Below are 18,584 nucleotides of genomic sequence, written 5' to 3'. Positions count from 1 at the left end.
GCTCTGAACTCAGGAGTACCTGAGTTCAAATTTGGACTCAGACATTTAATAATTGCCTAGCTGTGTGACCTTGGGCAAGTCACTTAACCCCATTGCCTTAAATAAAAAAAAATTTAAAAAGTTATGTCAAAAATGGGACATCACTCTGGAATCAAAACCACCTAAACCATCACAACCAATTCTACCTTGAATACAGCCTAAAAGAAAGATTTTAACTTTTCAATTGTTGCCCAGGAGGTTAGAACGAAGAAATATATTGTAAAATAGAAAAATATCAAACAGAAACAATCAAGTTTGTTTGGAAACTGTGTTTTCTCACTAATGAATGAGAGTCTGCAAGAGGCTTGTCATATGGTATAATCCCTGTTGCTTTCTAGGGAAAGTAAATCAGGTCTTGAAATTATAAAACTGTTGCTACCTATTTCCTTTGATGGATACCAATGACAAATGGATGGCAGCTCTGTCATTAAAAAAAGAAGTCCAATTTTTCTGAAGAAGCAACAGGGCATATATTGCTACTATTCGAGTGTCCCATTTTTCTTCATATCCATTAAGTTGATTATTCAAGTGTCAGATTCAGGGCAAAAAGAGAATAATTATGTTATGTGTTTATATTTATTGTTTTCCAACTTACTTTGTCTTCAGATAAGGGAACAGTAATATATATCTTTAAAACTAAATTGAAATTAATCATCCATTTTTAGCCCACAAACACCAAGAACTACCTAAAACCTACCTTCCAGTTTCTAGTGAGAACAGAAGTCTAGAATAGATCTGTATCAATCCTGGGTCTCTCTCTCATCAAACAGCAAACAGAATTCTGAGGCTCCAAGGGAAGATTCCCTTTTATAAGATTCTGCCCTAATGCTAAGATGATTAATAATAGGATATCAACTACTCAACCAAAACCTAATAATCTGGCATTTCAGATATCATCCTAAAACAATCATCTGAGAGAGAGAGATTAAAGATTCGGAGATACACCCTGGGTGTTTATACGTGATTAAGACTGACTAAATTTGTCTTGAGTTGAATTTACTGTTACCTAACCTATCCTCAAGGTAATCTGGATAAAACATATGCAGAAAGTATAGAACATCAGCCATACTTTTAATAAGTCAGTTATAAATTCACTGTGCCAAATCTGCTATGCCCCTATCACAGTATTTTCTCTCACTTTGAATTAAGTCATCATCCAGTCTATGAAATCTCTGTGGCTTAATACTATTATTGACACAGAAGTAATAGAAAAACTCATTTTTCCAGATGATAGATATATGGTTATTTTTTATTTTTCTTGGAAGATATCAGGTAAAGGGGTTTAGAACTAAAACAATCATAAAATTCAGTGATTTGGTGAATATTAACAGAAAGTACTCAGCATAAAAGGAAAATGTTTTGAAAGAGACTCAACTCACGTGCAATATCACTCCTTTATCTAGTAAACTCTGCTTTTTGGCTGTCATAACAAAGTAGTGTGTGTCATCTTTATAATAGACAATGTTCTCCAAATCAATACCTGTAACCAGAAGACAAATGTATCAACTTAAGTACTTTCCCAAACTTGACTGAATATGGGCCCACAGAGAATGAAGGAGTAATAAATAGAAAAGGAGTTAATTTTATTAACAAGTAAAGAAAACTACAAGAAGAAAAAAGAAAAGGAATGATTTTAAAAGTGTATGAAGGTTTTTAGATGAAATACAAAGTTTTTCAGTTCTAAATGGGAAGTAAAGAGAATTAAATGCCTATGTGCTAACTAGAATGCAGAGAGTACAGTGATTTTAATGAAGATAGGTGCTAAAGCAAAAACAAGTTCACAGTAGTGAAGAAAGAAGAAATGTGATAGAAAAACACCCTGTAGTTTATTTATCCAAAAACAATGTAATCCAACCAATCTTTATCAATTGCCTATTCTGTACAAAGTACTGTGCTAAGTGCTAAAGGTGAACAAAATCTTTACTATTATGGAATTTATATATTAGAGAAGTGATACATACATATGATGCATACATGTAACATTCATGAGTATGAGAATGAAACTAGATTAAAATGTAAATGGGAATAATCAGCAAATTAAAAATATAAAACAGGTATTACCTTTTAACACCAAATCTATGGTTAGCCCATAGATAGATTAGTGCTGTCAAGTTGAGTTTGATACCACTTTATAGGCAATCAATAAACTGAAAAGGATTTATTAAGCATCTATTATATGCATGGTTGACCAAACCCCAAACAAATAATATTAATAGCTAAAATATACAAATGACTTTAATATTTCCAAAAATACTTTTACATATAGTTTCATTTGATCCTCATAATAATCCTAAAAAGGATGTGATCTTAAATAACCCTGAAACAGTCCCCTGGGTAGGGAAAGGTAGAATCAATCAATCTATCTATCTACATACACATATTACTGAAGTATATACACAAAATAAATATAAAGTAGCTTGAGTGCAGACAGTAGACTGGAAAGATAGCTTAAAAGCCAAACAAAAGTTATATTTTACCTAGAGGCAAGAGGAAGCTACTGGAGTTGACATGATGAGATCTGAGCTCAAGAAAATCACATAGGGATTTGTGGGAAGGATAGACTAGTACGAGCCTTAAGGCAGGAAGACTAATTAAGTGCCCACTGAAATAGTCTAGAAAAGAGATAATTAAAGTCTGAACCAAAATAGTGCCTTTGTAAGCAGTGAAGAAGGGATAGATGAGAGATGTTATAGATGTAAAAATAGTAAGATTTGACAACTGACTGGAGTTATGCGTTAAGGAAAAGTGCCAAATTGTTGGGTAATGTAAAGGTTGTGAACATAAGAGACTGGAAAGATGGTGGTTTGTGTCTCAACAGAATGAGGAAGTACAAAGGGTGTGTTTGTGGGATAAAGTTAATGAGCTGTTTTATAGATATTAAATTTGGGATGTCCACTAGCCATCTCATTTGAAATAGAAAAGAAGTAGCTGATGATTCAGAATGAGGGGTCAGTAGAGAGTAAGAGTCATCTGCATAGAGATGCTCTTGGGAGTTGAGAACGTCACCTAGTGAAAGTAAAGAAAGAAAAGAGAAGATAGAATGCAACAATATCCATGTACAATAGAAAGTTACAAAACCAAAAGCCAAATACATTGAATCAAAGGAGGCTTCATAGAAAGGGTTGCATTTGAACTGAGCTTCAGAAGACGGAATCATAGAAATTTTAAAATGATTTAAACACACAAATTTTATCAATGAGAAAACTGTTCCAGAGAAGATGAGTGACTTTACATCAAACAGCAACTCAGTGGCAGGACTAAAATTAGAACCTGAGCTTCTTGACTAATTTAGACCAGAGCCTGTGAACCTAAATCACACCTGATCCTTAAAGTGAGTTTCATCACCCCAAAAGAAAAACCAGAGAATGCATGTCTACCAATATACCTCAACTCATAATAAGAGGTTTGGTATCTTGGATAGAATGTCAAAACTTGAATTCAATGTGTTACAGGTTCAAATTGTGCCTCAAACATTTATCTGGTCAGTCAATTAAGGTCTCTCAGTTCTAGTTTCTTCATTTGTAAAATGGGAATAACAAGAACATTTTAATAATTTGATGTATGTAAAATGTTTTGAAAATTCTGAAGCTACATAAATGGTAATTTCATTCTCATCTCCAAGATTTGGGGTGGGAAGTTGCAGAGAGAGAAAAAAGAGCCTAAAACTTAACATACTTGTTTTGAAAAAGACAGAAGGAAAATAATAATGGAAAATGCCATATTTAATAATCTCAATGTTTTACTCAAAAACCTACTATGGTCCTTTGCTTAAATCTATACCTAAACTGGGCATTTTTGTTTCTAACCTTGTTGGGGATCACAACATCTATCACTAACCTGTGGCTTCCCGAAGTTCCTGGAAAAATTTCTGATTGAATATGAAGGCCACACCGCTGATCTCTTCTACTTTGGCTTCGGCTGTAGTATGGCGGTTGATGAAGTTTGCTGTGATGGCAATGGCCAACTTGCCTCGAAATTCTTTCCGACGAAACCCTGGAGAAAAACAGTTTCCCAGAGAAGTCGTGCTGAGAATGATCAATTCAAATGAGAGATGAGACAAGACAGTATTAGGGACAGAGAGAGAAGAAGGGAGAAAAGCTTGAAATTGTCATTCCCTTCTTCCTACTAAAAAAGAAGACATACTCAGGAGAGCATCCATCATTCAGGACAAGGGCATCCAGAGATGAGATGTTAACTAGTTTTATAGTTTGATTTGAACTCTAATACTGTGAACTATGACTCAATGGTTGCTACTGCTAAGAAGATGACCAACATAAAGAAACCTGTTCTTTCATACTTGGATCTTAAGAGATAGTTTTGAACATAGTACACTACAAGGCCCAAAAAGTATTCCCTGGATTTCTAGAGGAGAAGAGAGGGATGGGAATTGTCATGGAATGTAATTTTTTTAGCTTCAAAGCAGCTGGTATACAAACACACACGAAGACACACAGACACAGTTTACCAGTCAAGAAACTCTCACACAATATGCCACTTTAAAAATAATTACGACCATAGCAAGCATCTGAAAAGGTCAAATGTGCTAAGTCACCCTTCCACTATATCCAAGCAAAGGAATATCTATGTTCAGTACCTTCTAAGGTGTTCCTCCTTCCATCCCCTCCAATAATCACTTCAAATTCATACTCTGATACAGGATGTGTTTTCGGATGTACCTGTGCCCGCCAGCCTATTCCTGTGGAGCAAATACAAATGAATGTTGCCTCCCAGTTCAATATCATACAAACAAGGCTACAAAATGCCTATACAGGATTATCTTAAATTTCTGATTATTCTAAACCAAGGAATATATAATATTTCTATAAATATAAAATATTTAAAAACATGGAAGAATAATGGGCAACAAATTTTAGGAGAGAGAAGTTCTAAGAAGTCTCCCAAAGGAAGAGATTTACCACGAGAAATGCAATGCTTACAACCCACTGCCTACTTTTCAGACCCCCAGGCAGTTCTAAAAAGCAATATACATGAGGAATCTAAATTTTCTTACTCTTAAACCAACCTATAATCTTGTACAGCTTTTCCCTTTGACTCCAACCCTTCTCATTCATTATTCTACTCTCTGAAGTCCCCCCAATAGTTTGTTTCAACTTACGTTCATTCTCTTGATCCTCAGGGGGGTATACTAGTCCCTGGAATTCCACATTGACATGGATTTCAATGCCAAGAATCAAGGCAACTTTCAAAAGAATTAGCTGGAGCTGCCGGATGCCTATAGAATAAGGACAGAGATAGACCAAGAACAGTTCTAAACAAAGGAATATGGAAAAGAAGGTAACACTCAATAACATCTTTCCAAGTCACCCATGTACCCACCCACTCTTGGTTTCTTCACATTTTCAGTGTCTTCATTGGCAGGAAACATTTTCCAAGGTATCTACTGCTGTTTTTGTTAAAGGGCAAATATAGACTATAGGAAAATATGTTTCTTTGTCACTCCCCTCTTTTATGGAAAGATGTATAGTTAAGGCCAACAAGCACAGTTTTCCTAATTTCCCCCTCTTTCCACAAGTCAATTGTAGAGGAAAAACTGGAGACTTGGTTCCTTAGTTTGGGCTGCTATCCTGGCATAATGGGAGGAAAGCCACTCCTGAATAAGGTAAGACACATGTATTCATGTGTTTATATTCACACAAAATAACCATTAAGAAAGAGAAAACTATTATATTCCTAAAGAATTACAAAGCAGAGGTGGCTAGGTGGCACAGTGAATAGAGCACCAGCCTTGGAGTCAGGAGTACCTGGGTTCAAATCTGACCTCAGACACTTAATAATTACCTAGCCGTGTGGCCTTGGGCAAGCCACTTAACCCCATTGCCTTGAAAAATCTTAAAAAAAAAAAAGAATTACAAAGCACTTTTCTTTCAAAAGTTTTACATAAGCATATATTACTTCATTTATCCTTACAACATTCCAATAAAAGAAGGAGGGGCATAATCCAATTCCAAATTTTGCCTGGAGAGAAACCTATATCATGGCAACATTGGCCTATAAATTAAATCACAAAGTCTGAGATCAAAAGCTGTTTCCTAGATGAAAGTCTTTCCCAATAGTTTATATAAGGGAAAGTTTAAGTAGATGACTAAAAGAAAGATTATGAATTTCTTAGACTGGAAGTATGTCTTATACTTCTTTGTGTTCCTAATAGTTGAAGGTTAAAAAGCACTAGGCCAAATGTATTGCCCTTTTTCTCTGTTTAAGCAAGTCTTAGCCTTAGTTTTCTGAACTGTAACATGGGATTATACTTCTTGTCTACTTCATGGGATTTTTATGACTATTGAATAAAAAAGTATTAACAAACATAAGTTTATCAGTAGTAATTATGGATTTGCTAGCCTTGCTGTGGAATATAGTTCTATCACCACCACATCAGGTCAGAAATAATCCCATCACTTTTCTAAAATACACTGATTTTTGCAAAGTGACTTCCTTTCAAATTTGTTTTCCTAATTTCTCAACATTTGTCCTACCTACTTCTCAAGAATGTCATCTCTAATTTTACAGATGAAAAAGGGAAATAATCAAAGGTCATATACAGATAGTTAATGGTAAAGTTGGGATAATCATGTAATTCTCAGTTCCAAACTCTTCCACTATATAACATATTATCTCTTTGAAATCACTACCAAGTATCGTTCAATATTGATGCTACCTGGATCGATTAGGTGATAGCAATCCAACTTCCTTATCACCTAATAAAAAGACATGGGAGAGGCATATTTTAAAAAGAATTGAAGAACTATCTGAAAAAGTTAACAATGTTTAGGTTAAAATGAACCTCCTAAGATTACCTTAGTTTATCAGGTAAGGCTACCAAAAAAATTTGGAGGGACATATAGTAAATGATCTCTGAAAACTTTATTTCTTTAATAAACGATCAGGGAAAATGATAATATTCCACCTTAATATAATGCCTGGTGATCTAAAAAAAACTTTTTCAAAATAATTTTCTTATATAGGTAGAGAAACTATAATTATCTCCATTTTACAAATGTGAGAAATATGACCAAGTGAACTTCCATGGTCACACAGCTAACAAGTATTTGAACCAGAATTTAAATGGAGGTCTTCCTCTTTTGCACTATTATCACACTGCCAATCAAATAAAATATGACAGATAACAGATGGACAAATCTGTTGCATCAGTGCAGCGAGAGGTCCTTTTCTAAAACCAATATAACTTATGGCCTATACATAATTTTTTGAAAGCACAACTATATCTTACTAAAAAACAGCTTAGTTTTTCTTTTTCAGCTGCAGAGAACTGCCACCCTCATAAATAACCATTCCAAAGAGAGCATTTTATTTGCAGATTGCATTATATATACAAAACATTTTACAGATTCTAGTCTAGCAGAGAAAGAAATAATTTCTCTAGCCAGTAGAAGACAGAGTGTGATGGATAATGTTGTACAATTAAAGCCACCACTGCCTCTGATACAGGGGGTATGACTTCTAAGGGTAACATTTGGGTGCATTCAGATTTTAGGCTCCTTAATAAAACTGCCTTAGTATCAAGACCATTATTTAATATTTCATTGAAGTATTTTCTGGTTCCAAACCATTCTAGATGGGTTACTGCCTCCTAAGAAAGCAATGCCAGTCTTCATTAAGTTGAAAAACCTTAGAAACCCAAGTACAAATCATAGTTCAAGATCTAGAGAGAACATAGCTAGAATTATTCTAGCTACATACCATCTTACTACCACCATCACCAGCACCAAACAATTGGGCTACAGGGCAGAACTCTTTCAATGTGCCAGCTGTCCTTCCAACTAAAACAAAACAAAAGGTTCTGGAAGATGTGTTCTTGAGAGTCTGTGTCACTTACTGATGTGGTCAATGGCCCCAGCGCAGAACTTGCCATAGAACTTCTTGGCACCCAGACCTCTCAGGTCATGTATGGTAAATGGCCAGAGATGTAGGACGTTGTTGCGGGAGAAGGCATCCCGCTTCTCAATTACCACTACCTTGGCTCCCAATAAGGACAAGTCAATGGCTGTGCGAAGACCACAAGGCCCAGCTCCGATGATGAGACACTGAAACACACAGCTACTGTTAGGGCCAGAGAAGCACCTCCAGAGATAATCTATATTTGTATAATAGAGTCATATTTTCACAATTCACCCCAATGAACATTTCCCATTTACTTTTTTCCCCCATTTCTCTTTTTTTTCCTTCTGAACATTAACACCAAATAAAGTAAACATTTCCATTTACAAAGAACAGAGAAACAAGATTGTGACTTATATAACTAAATCCTTCTTAAATGCACGTAACTTTTACTTTATGAATGTAACAAAATAAATATGCAAAAAATAAAGTATATGATAATTTCAATGTGTAACTTGTAAAGGTGTTCTATTTGTCATTCCTTCTGTTTATTTTTATGCCTTTAAAAAAGTGTCCCAGTGGTTATCTTTTTTCTTTGTCTATTCTTGGGCAACCTATTGCTAAGCTCCTTCTTCCCACCTCTCCCACCCTCAAAAGAAAGAAAGAAAACTTTTGTACAGACCTTCCAAAGTTTTCTCTGAAATAATTCCTTTTAACATTCCCATCTGAAGAAAAATTTCCACAGAATTCAACCTTTTAATAAATTCTAGTACTACACCCAGGCCATATTAAAGCATCTATAAGAGATGCATGCAATTCAAGGGCTGAATACCAACAAAAGAGTCTCAATATACTACTTGCTTAATAGTTCTATATACAAACCCCAAACAAATGCAAGTATTATTCCACTGATCAAATCATAATGGTTAAATAAAGGCAGTGAGTGTGCATGATTTTTTATTACTTTAGCTTTTAAGGGCTTCAATTTTTTTTTTTAATTCCCAGGTCTTGAAATATTAACCCTTAGTGATCTACTAATAGGCAAACTTTAAATAGATATGGTTTTATTCTACACAGCTCTGAAGGATCCTCAGGAGGGTAAATTTAATATCCAAAGGAATTTGGGCTCCCCCCCATGACCATAATACTAAATTCAAATTTGAAGGAAACCCTATTTTTCTACATTCTAATTTTGAAAGTTCCATAAGTAGATTTTATGGTTCTTTCAATGTGCATCCTGGAAGAGAACAGGTATCTGTCTCAGCAATTATACAAAAGCTGAACGATAATGAAAAGCATGACAAAAACATAAATGTATTTTGGCAGAATCATTTTTAGGACTTTATTGGTGGGTACCCAATACACCAAATTTTACTCAATTCCACAAGAAATCATTTAAGAAGAATTGTTGTTGGACTTCCACAGTATATTGCCCACTTGTCATTTCACATTGCCATTAGTTTTTTCAAACTTAATAGAAGCAAACATGGACCGCCTCATTAATAAGTATTTACAACATATGCCAAATTTGCACTTTTAAAAGTAAAATGAGACTGAAATAAAAGTAGAAATAAATATGAAATATGGGGGAAAAGAAGGAAATACACCTGACTTTTGAACAAGTTAACAGAATCTTTTTTCCACAATGGGTTATTGCTGAAAAATCTATGTAAACGTCATTCAATCTTCCAACACCAATTCTTCTCTACAAAACCCATTATAAACCTTAAACCTGTAGCCCCAAGTCACTGATACAAACAACTATTACCTTGGTGTTAGTGCACACTTTTCCCTTCCTGTAGTCTTTGTGGCTACCCCTTTTATCCAGTTTTGCCCAGAGGGCTTTGGCTTTCCAGTAATTAAGCTTGGACTTCAGCTTGTGGTAGAAGGAACGATAGTCCTTGGGTTTTAGCTCCAGATAGTCACAAAGTTCTTGGAAAGCTTTAAGTGTTCCTTTGCAGGTGCTGGCCTGGACGAATCGGTCAAAGAGGATATGAGCTTCATTTGTCTTCTCACTGCGACTTTCCTCCATTCTTCCACACTCTTAGTAACCCCTGCATAAGGGGAGGAGAGCAGTTATGTTCTCCTGATACCTACATTAACTGTCAAAATTAAAAAAAAAGAAATAGTTTATAGACTTGAATTTTATAATGTCTCCTAGGAGGCAGTTCTGTTGTTTAAACAATTACCAAAAAAAAGTATTTTTATTTACTTTTGCCTTGTTCTATATTAGTCATTTCTGTATATCACAAACAGTAACATCCACTCACTTTTCCACAGAAAGGAGGGAGATATGTTTCATTTTTTCTATTCTTTGTGTCAAAGACTGGCTATTAATTACTGTTCAGAATGACACTTTATTTCAGCATTTTTTAGTCATTTTATTTATTTTTCTTCTGGTTTTGTTTCCACTACATTCATAAACCATAATCTATTCAGCCATGTTCCTATCAGTGCAAATACCTATTTTATTTACAATTGTTTTTTGCTAGGATAGGGTCAATTCTGACTTTCTGAAAGTGGAATTTCTAAGTCACTAAAGGAAGAGAACAAAGATTTCATAAAGCTAATCCATTCTGTTCGCTAGAATATTCAATAGTAATGATCTCTACAACTAATTCTCTCTCTCTGGAGAGTAGTACCATCCATCTGAATCATCCGTACCCCCCACAATGTCCCTAGCTTCATCTTCTGAAAAGATATGTCTCTAATAAGGATGATTAGAGTGGTTCTAAAAGCATCTGGCTCTTAGTTATGTAAAATATTATATGATATATGTCATCATTAGTGAGAGCTGGTGTAAGGTAATAGACCAAGTGTTAACCAAATAAAAAAGTTCACCTGAAAATGCTCTTAACACAGGAGCTGAAAAGTGCTGACTACATCACAAAATGACCCCAACACTTCCTGATTTCCCTGTCAGAACAATTTGCTACAGATGACAAAGCAATTAACCACAGGTAAAAGGTGTGCCTAGGAAGAATATTGGCGTGTCTTCCTGATTCTCCGTTGCCTTTCTTTAAGTAGTTAAAATTTTTCTTGACAAGGAAAGCCCTTTCATAAAATGTGAATAGCATGCATATACAGGTCATATAAATGGACTATATCCTTGGACTTGTCCTTAAGGAGAAAACAGTAATAAGACAGGACAAGAGCTGGAGATGGAACAACATAGTGAGTATAGATACTACCAGGAAGGGAAATCTGCAAATCCAGGGGATCTGAAGGGAACCGGCTGGTCCAGAAAATTCCTAATTTTGCTGCCATCCTTGAGGCCAAAACAGCTACTAAAATGTAAGCCAGGTCCCTCCAGAAAGATAGTGGATTTAATGCCAATTCCCCTGTACTACCTCAAAACATAAGACAGACGGAGGCCAAATAAAACAAAAGAACAAAAAAGAAAGGGAAAGACACTTTCACCAAAAATAAATAAATAAATAAATTCTGCAGAAAAACTAACAAGAAAAACTGAAGAAAAATGGGAGAAGAAACTGTAGAAAGGGGATAGTGTCAGCAAAATGAATAAATTCTACAGATTAAAGAAAATAAATATCCAGAAGGAAAGAAGTTGTAATGCCAACCACACTTCTAAAAGCCAAAATTCAGATGATTATGAGTCTCAGAACAGCAATAAAAGTTAAAGGAAGGTCTGACATTAGGATCATTGAGGAACAATGTACAGGAAAATTGATAAATAGACAAGATGGGAAATCTGAATGTACTGATATGTAGAGCTAGAACAAAAAGATAATGTAGAACAAAGAACTTTAAGAAATATTAGAACTGAAGGAGAACCTTAAAATCCAGACCAAAACAGAGTTAGAAGGCTGAGTTCAAGACCATCTAATAATTATTAATTTCCCATAAAAATATGAAGAAGTAAAGTTTTTAAAAAGTAAATTTGAAAGCTGTTTAGAAGAACTAAGGAAAGACAGAATGCAAATCCAGAAGAGTGGACTACTTCAAATAAATCGAAATAAAAAGCTTTTGCAAAAATAGATGAAGATGCAATCAATAAAAAAAGATACTAAGAAAAAATATTTTCTTGAAACAGTTCTGGTAGTTGGACATCCCAAAATCTTAAGATGCCCAACAAATAGGAAATGCAAACTATCAGCAACCATTATGAAAGTGCTAAATATCAGAATAGCTAGTAACATCTAGTCAAAGCAAATTAAAATAAATCTTAAGGATTGACAAAAATAGTAAAAAAGTGGAAATTTTTCATGTTTTGTGAGATTCAAAAAAAACAAGTACATTAAATCACTGCTGAAAAAATTATTTTAGAAAACAATTTAGGATTAAACAAGAAGTTACAAAATTCCTAATATTCTTTGCCCTTGGTAATTCCATTGTAAGTGTCATACATCCAATCAAGCTTTTACTGACCACAAAGACCTGTCATAGTTATATAGTGTGTGTGTGTGTGTGTGTGTGTGTGTATACATATATATAAACATAGTTAAAATGGATTATTACTGTCCTTTAAGTAATGACTAATAAAAACAGCTCATAAAAATATGGGAAATAAACCCTAAAAATGTTATCAAAAAGACCTGTAAATATTTATTTAACAGGGAATGACTAAATAAATTGTGTAATTTATAGTAATTATTTCTATTTTAAAGTAATATAATACCATATTCATAGTAATGTAATACTATAAATACTATAATTTATAGTAATGTAATACTATAATGCAATTAAAGACCAACAGAGATAAGGAAAATAAAGAAATCTAGAAAACCCATTATGAAATACTGTGAAGTAAGGAATCAGAACCAGAGAATGAAGAACATATTAATTGGTAAGCTATAAGAAGAAAAATGAATAAGAACTGGTAGCTTCCTGATAAGGTTTAATTGAAAAAATTATGATTCTAGATGTAATGCATAATTATTAAACAAGTTAAATTGTTCATATTAGTTTTCAACAGAATACTTAATTTAAAATATTTTAAAGAAATGAAGGTTGATATGAACTTATACAAAATGAACAATGCAATGCTAAAATTTTATATCTATATTTACATATACAGATATACACATATTATGTATGGATATATATATGTATATATATATATGTAAGGAAATCATAGATCATATAGTTTAAGTATTTGCCCAAGATCATAAAAGGCAAGCCTCAGGTAAGCAGGATCTGAATCCTGGTCTTCCAACTCCAGTGTTCTTTCTACTGTTACTTTCTACTAAAAAAATTTTTATGGAATAGTGAATGTATTATCTTTTTTTTTAGAAAGATTTTATTTATTTTGAGTTTTACAATTTTCCCCCTATTCTTACTTCCCACCTCCCACAGAAGGCATTCTGTTAATCTTTACATCGTTTCCATGGTATACGTTGATCTCAGTTGAATGTAATGAGAGAGAAATCATATCCTTAAGGAAGAAAATAAAGCATGAGATAGTAAAATTACATATTCTCCATTGCAGATAGTACAAAATTGTCCCTGGTTGTTGCACTGATGTAATGAGCAAGTCCATCAAAGTTGATCATTGCCCCCATACTGCTGTTAGGGTGTACAATGTTTTTCGAGTTCTGCTCATCTCACTCAGCATCAGTTCATGCAAATTCCTCCAAGCTTCCCTGAATTCCCATCCCTCCTGGTTTCTAATAGAACAATAGTGTTGGGTGGCTAGGTGGGACAGTGGATAAAGCACTGGCCCTGGAGTCAGGAGTACCTGGGTTCAAATCTGGTCTCAGACACTTAATAATCACCTAGCTGTGTGGCCTTGGGCAAGGCACTTAACCCCATTTGCCTTGCAAAAACCTAAAAAAAAAAAAAAAAAAAAAAAAAAAAAAAGAACAATAGTGTTCCATGACATACACATACCAGTTTAAGCCAATCCCCTATTGAAGGACATTCATTTAATTTCCAATTCTCTGCCACCACAATCAGGGCTGCTATGAATATTTTTGTTCAAGTGATGTTTTTACCCTTTTTTTGAATGTATTATCTTTTATAGTGTTTACCTATTTCCAAAAAAGTGCAAATTCTAAGAGATTCTAATGAGAGTATAATTTGTATTATGTGTCAAAACAACACTTTTAAACAGTTACTAGCAGTGGAACAGTAATATAAAGTACTGGATCAAGTCCAAATAAGACCTGGAGGGCAACAAAGGACAGAGAACTATCATTAAGATAGTAAAGAGATCTTGATATTTATTGATAACTGGGTCAGATAGGCTATAAAGATTCAAGGGGTGGGTGGGAGAGTAAACTTTCAATAATTTCTAATGACTTTTTTTTAGGTTTTTGCAAGGCAAATGGGGTTAAGTGGCTTGCCCAAGGCCACGCAGCTAGGTGATTATTAAGTGTCTGAGACCAGATTTGAACCCAGGTACTCCTGACTCCAGGGCCAGTGCTTTATCCACTGTGCCACCTAGCTGCCCCCTCTAATGACTTTCTAAATGACTTCTAAAGACTTTCTAGTGTTTTTCATCCTTAAAGGGTAGTCTTTCCACATCAGAATGTCATCATTTAGGTCCCCAAAGGTGGGACTAAGGGGATGCTGGTAAATGCTTAACTGGTGCTCCAAAAAAATGGACATAATACACACTTTTAAATTTAATCTGCATGATTAACATTTTGTCATTTTCTTAAAATAATAAACAAAGTCTGCCAATTTCTGAGCTGTAAATGCTCACAAAGAAAATTTAACAACTGGCTAGTACTGATTCAAGATGACTCCAGCACATCTCTAAGGGAGTGAGATGCCTACCTTCTTAGAGACCCTTGAAGGCCTCAATTCTAGGGAAGCACTATTAGTCTGGAGGACTCTATAAGTCTGGGCAAAGTAAGATGAATCACATAGAATGGGAGTTATCATGACTGTGGATTTAAATTTGAACCTCAATTTTTCATTTTATCAAATTAAAACCTATCCAATATTTAATGTATAAAAGCTGAATGTTTATAAAGGAAATGAAGATCTTTTCCTTTCTGTTATAGAAAAAAAATTGGTATGATTCTTGAGGGAAGGCCCCAAGGTTAAACTTGGGTTTGTCTAAACAAGGAACTTTGATAAAAGTCCATGGATTACATAAATATGACACATACTATGTTAACTATGTTTTTTTTTCCAAGGCAGGACAGTACATTTCTTCTTTCCTGGTTCTTCAAAACTCTGTACAATTGGGAGAGAAGTGGGCAATGCAGTAAGGGAAGAGAGGGAGCAGAAGGAGAATATAAACATAAGGATACCCCCACTCCCTTAGAGAACAGAAAGGACATTCAATTCAAAGGAAGCAAGAGATTCAAGGAACAAAGGAGAGAACTGGGAAGAAATTATGGAAAAATTTAGAAAGAACTCAAGAAGGATGAGATGGGTGTGAGAAGGAAGATGTGGTGGAAAAAAATATATGAACAAAAAGCAGTTCGAAACAGGACTAAACTTCCTTTAAATAAACCAGTAAACAGAGCAAAAGGGAAAGTAGAAATTGAACCTCCTAATCTGGCACAGAGGGGGGATGTTGGGAGATGGTTAAGGCTTGAAGGAAGAGAAGAAGGTCACCCAGCTTTCTCCCTGGGAAATTGGGAAGCTGAGTCATGAAGAGTAAAAATTTGGAAACAACCAAGGCTCATCTTTAAAAGTACACTTATGCCAGAAAGTGTGAGGAGGTTAGATCAACAAGATGGGGACAAAGAGAAATCAGTTTGTTTCTTTTTTTTATTTTTTTTTGCGAGGCAAATGGGGTTAAGTGGCTTGCCCAAGGCCACATAGCTAGGTAATTATTAAGTGTCTGAGACCAGATTTGAACCCAGGTACTCCTGACTCCAGGGCCGGTGCTTTATCCACTGCGCCACCTAGCCACCCCGTTTGTTTCTTAAGAAGCTTTCTGGAGTAGGAAAGGAAGAACACTGGTTGAGTAGAACAGGAAAGATAGTTTTCAACAATCATTTTGTGTGGGACAAATGCCACTTAAATAAATTTCAGAGATCTCTCAAGCTATGAAGAGAAAGCTTTATTCCTTTCTTGAGCGATGGGCCACAATCAATTACAGAGATTGAGACAAAAGCAAAAGGCCCAAGAGTCACATTTATCCTAACTAGATTCCTGCCCCCTCCCCCTGACCACCCTTGTCTTACAATCTAGACCAGCAAACTAATCTAGGGAAAAGAGCATAAAATTCAAACCTAAACCAGATTATCTCTTCAGCCCCAGGGATTGAATGGTCATCCAGACTTCAACAGATAAGGCAGGATCAGTTGACTCTTCACCAATATCCCAGAGGTTGCTTTGTCAAGGGAGGAGGGACACATAGTTAACTATTCTCCAATCTATAATATTCTACTGAAGAAATCTCAGACTTTATCCCACTTAATCCCTCCTCTTTTGAGATTTCTTCATATTTCTGAGTTGGTCCTTAAGTCTAAATAATAACTCCTTGATCACCTCCTTACTTCCCAGGGACCCTTTTAGATAAGCCCTGTAATCACCATGATAACAAGTGCATTTCTAAAGTTACTGCATCTCGTTCCACTGCATGTTTTTATACCAAAGTCTTTAGAAAGGTCTTCCTGGCTCCAAAATTGATCAAACTAAATTCCTGATTTTGATGCCCCAAGAAATAGCTGATATATCTAGTGATGTTCCTTAAATTATTTTTCTTGCAAATGGCCATTTCCACACTTTCCTCGCAAGTCCATACTAACTCATAATCAGTTTCCCTTAATAAATGCTCTAGTTTGCACATATTTACAAAGGATCCAGGTACCATCATTAATTTCACATGAGTCTGAGGCCACCTATCTCTAAGTTGTATAATCCAAAACATATGCAACCCACTTCTGGACATATTCAGATATTTTCTACTCCCCAGATAAATATCCTGGCCAGTCAGTTATAAACAATAGTCACCCTGAACTGACTCAATCATATGCCACTGGTGTTTCTCTCCTCTGCATCAGAATCCTGTATCACATGCATATCTGATCAGGGACTGAGAAGCTAGGTCAGACTCAGGGGTACTGCCACCCACTAATCTCTCTTTCTCAATGGAGAATATTTTCACCCTGCCTCCCCTCTTCCTTTCCATAAGGAGAAGGGCACAAGTAGGGGTGTCACACTTACAGAGTCAAGGGAAAGTTACAGAAAAACAATGTACACATAGGTGAGAGATGATGGAGATAACTGGTCCAGTGTCTCTCCTCTCTTCTCCCTTGGAGGCATCCAATGTCCTTCAGCATCTTCTGAATCTGTTCCAAAAAGTCCACTCCAGCTCTGGTGACTACTTGTCTTCTGGTAAAGAAACTGCTTAACATCTTACTTCAGTTCAAAACGCATGTCTTCCATCACAAAACAATGAAATTCTGGATCTTATTACAATTTAAATTTTGCCTTACTGACATACTGACACACATACTTCACTTTTAACACTTTTAACTTCTATTAGTATTTTACTACATGAGCAAACTCACAAGCTTGAGTCAATGTGATCACTCATTGGAAGTTTGCTCCACACACATACATTCAACAGTCATTTGTGTTCTAAGAGTACCCAACATCTGGTTTAAAATAAAATAATTTTAACCTTTGTTCTCATTACAATGACTCAAACATCCTTAAACAAAAGGATTTTTTCCCCCAAATATTCCCATATTTTCCTTTTCTTGGTATACTTCTCTAACACACTCATTTCCTCAAACTAGAACTTGAACCTGTAATTACCCTAAAAATTTCCCATTCTTCTTACCTAAATATCCCCTCTAATACAAAAATTAAGGAAACTTAATTCCTATCTTAGCATGTAGCAGGTGTCAGGGCCAGACACCTAACCTATCTCTGGCTATTAGATCCAATTCACCTAAAACTTTTTTTCTAGTTTGCTTAGTAACTAACTATAAAGATCCAGGACATTAAATGAAAATTCCTTTACAGATAGAAGTATTGAATGTCAAGTGTCCAGGAAGGTCACATGGGTAAGTCAAATGTCTTAGGCCAGATTTATTCTTCCAGGTGAGATATTATCCAAATGTCATTTTGGGGAAATCAAGTCAAAGGGGTCCAACCTCAGCCATACTGAGAAGCCACCCCTTCAGCTGCCCATCCCTGTCACCTGACATCCTTGGCCCATTGGCTTCCTTGGCTCCAAGAACATAACATTTACACAGTAGCATTTCTTTTTGTTGACCATCTTGGTATCTGACATAAGAGAAAATCGATTAAAAGTCCTGTGATCTAAAATGGTTGTTTTACCTAGTTAGAACTTCCAATGAATACAATTCATTAAATTCCAATTATAATCTTAATGGACTCCCAATTAATGAACCCCCTACCTAAAGTTCATATTATCCTTCCTGGGTGTTTGCCTAAAACCTGGTATTCTAACTATGACTGGCCCGACAGGCCTGTCTCCAAACTCTTACTAGAGACATCCCTTTGTCTGAAATCATAGCTACTGTATCTCTATATAATGATGGTATATCAGATTCCCCTTGGCTAGAGAAACCTCCTTCTAGTCTGTTGTATCTTACAGCAAATAAATGCCTCCTTTGTCCAGGAGATTGCACAGAGAAATATAAAATTATCTTGTGTTTATCTTGCCTATATTATATAGTGCTTTTGCTTCAAAGCAAACAATCACCGCTTTGGAATATATCATATAGATCTAAAATATTCCCAATTCATACACATACACACACACACACACACACACACACACACACACA

At 35.3% G+C, this 18,584-nt stretch overlaps 1 protein-coding gene across 9 annotated transcripts in view; it reads right to left on the bottom strand.

The window, feature by feature from the left end:
* Positions 1-18,584, bottom strand: part of MICAL3 (microtubule associated monooxygenase, calponin and LIM domain containing 3) — a 347,386-nt gene that overhangs the window by 145,175 nt on the left and 183,627 nt on the right. For 8 of the 9 annotated variants that reach the window (XM_074194932.1, XM_074194933.1, XM_074194929.1 and 5 more), the window contains 6 exons: positions 9,662-9,995; positions 7,892-8,099; positions 5,156-5,272; positions 4,634-4,735; positions 3,877-4,032; positions 1,419-1,519 (listed from right to left, as the gene is read on the bottom strand). In XM_074194932.1, coding sequence (XP_074051033.1) covers positions 1,419-1,519; positions 3,877-4,032; positions 4,634-4,735; positions 5,156-5,272; positions 7,892-8,099; positions 9,662-9,925 — 948 coding nt within the window. In that variant the 5' untranslated portion in view covers positions 9,926-9,995. The remainder of the gene's footprint in view (positions 1-1,418; positions 1,520-3,876; positions 4,033-4,633; positions 4,736-5,155; positions 5,273-7,891; positions 8,100-9,661; positions 9,996-18,584) is intronic. The other variant, XM_074194935.1, reaches the window with a different exon arrangement.

This window comes from Macrotis lagotis, chromosome 7 (assembly GCF_037893015.1).
Source record: "Macrotis lagotis isolate mMagLag1 chromosome 7, bilby.v1.9.chrom.fasta, whole genome shotgun sequence".
NCBI classification, from domain to species: Eukaryota; Metazoa; Chordata; class Mammalia; order Peramelemorphia; family Peramelidae; genus Macrotis; species Macrotis lagotis.
Note: the sequence above shows the minus strand (reverse complement) of the source record. Positions and strands in the feature narration are given on the sequence as shown.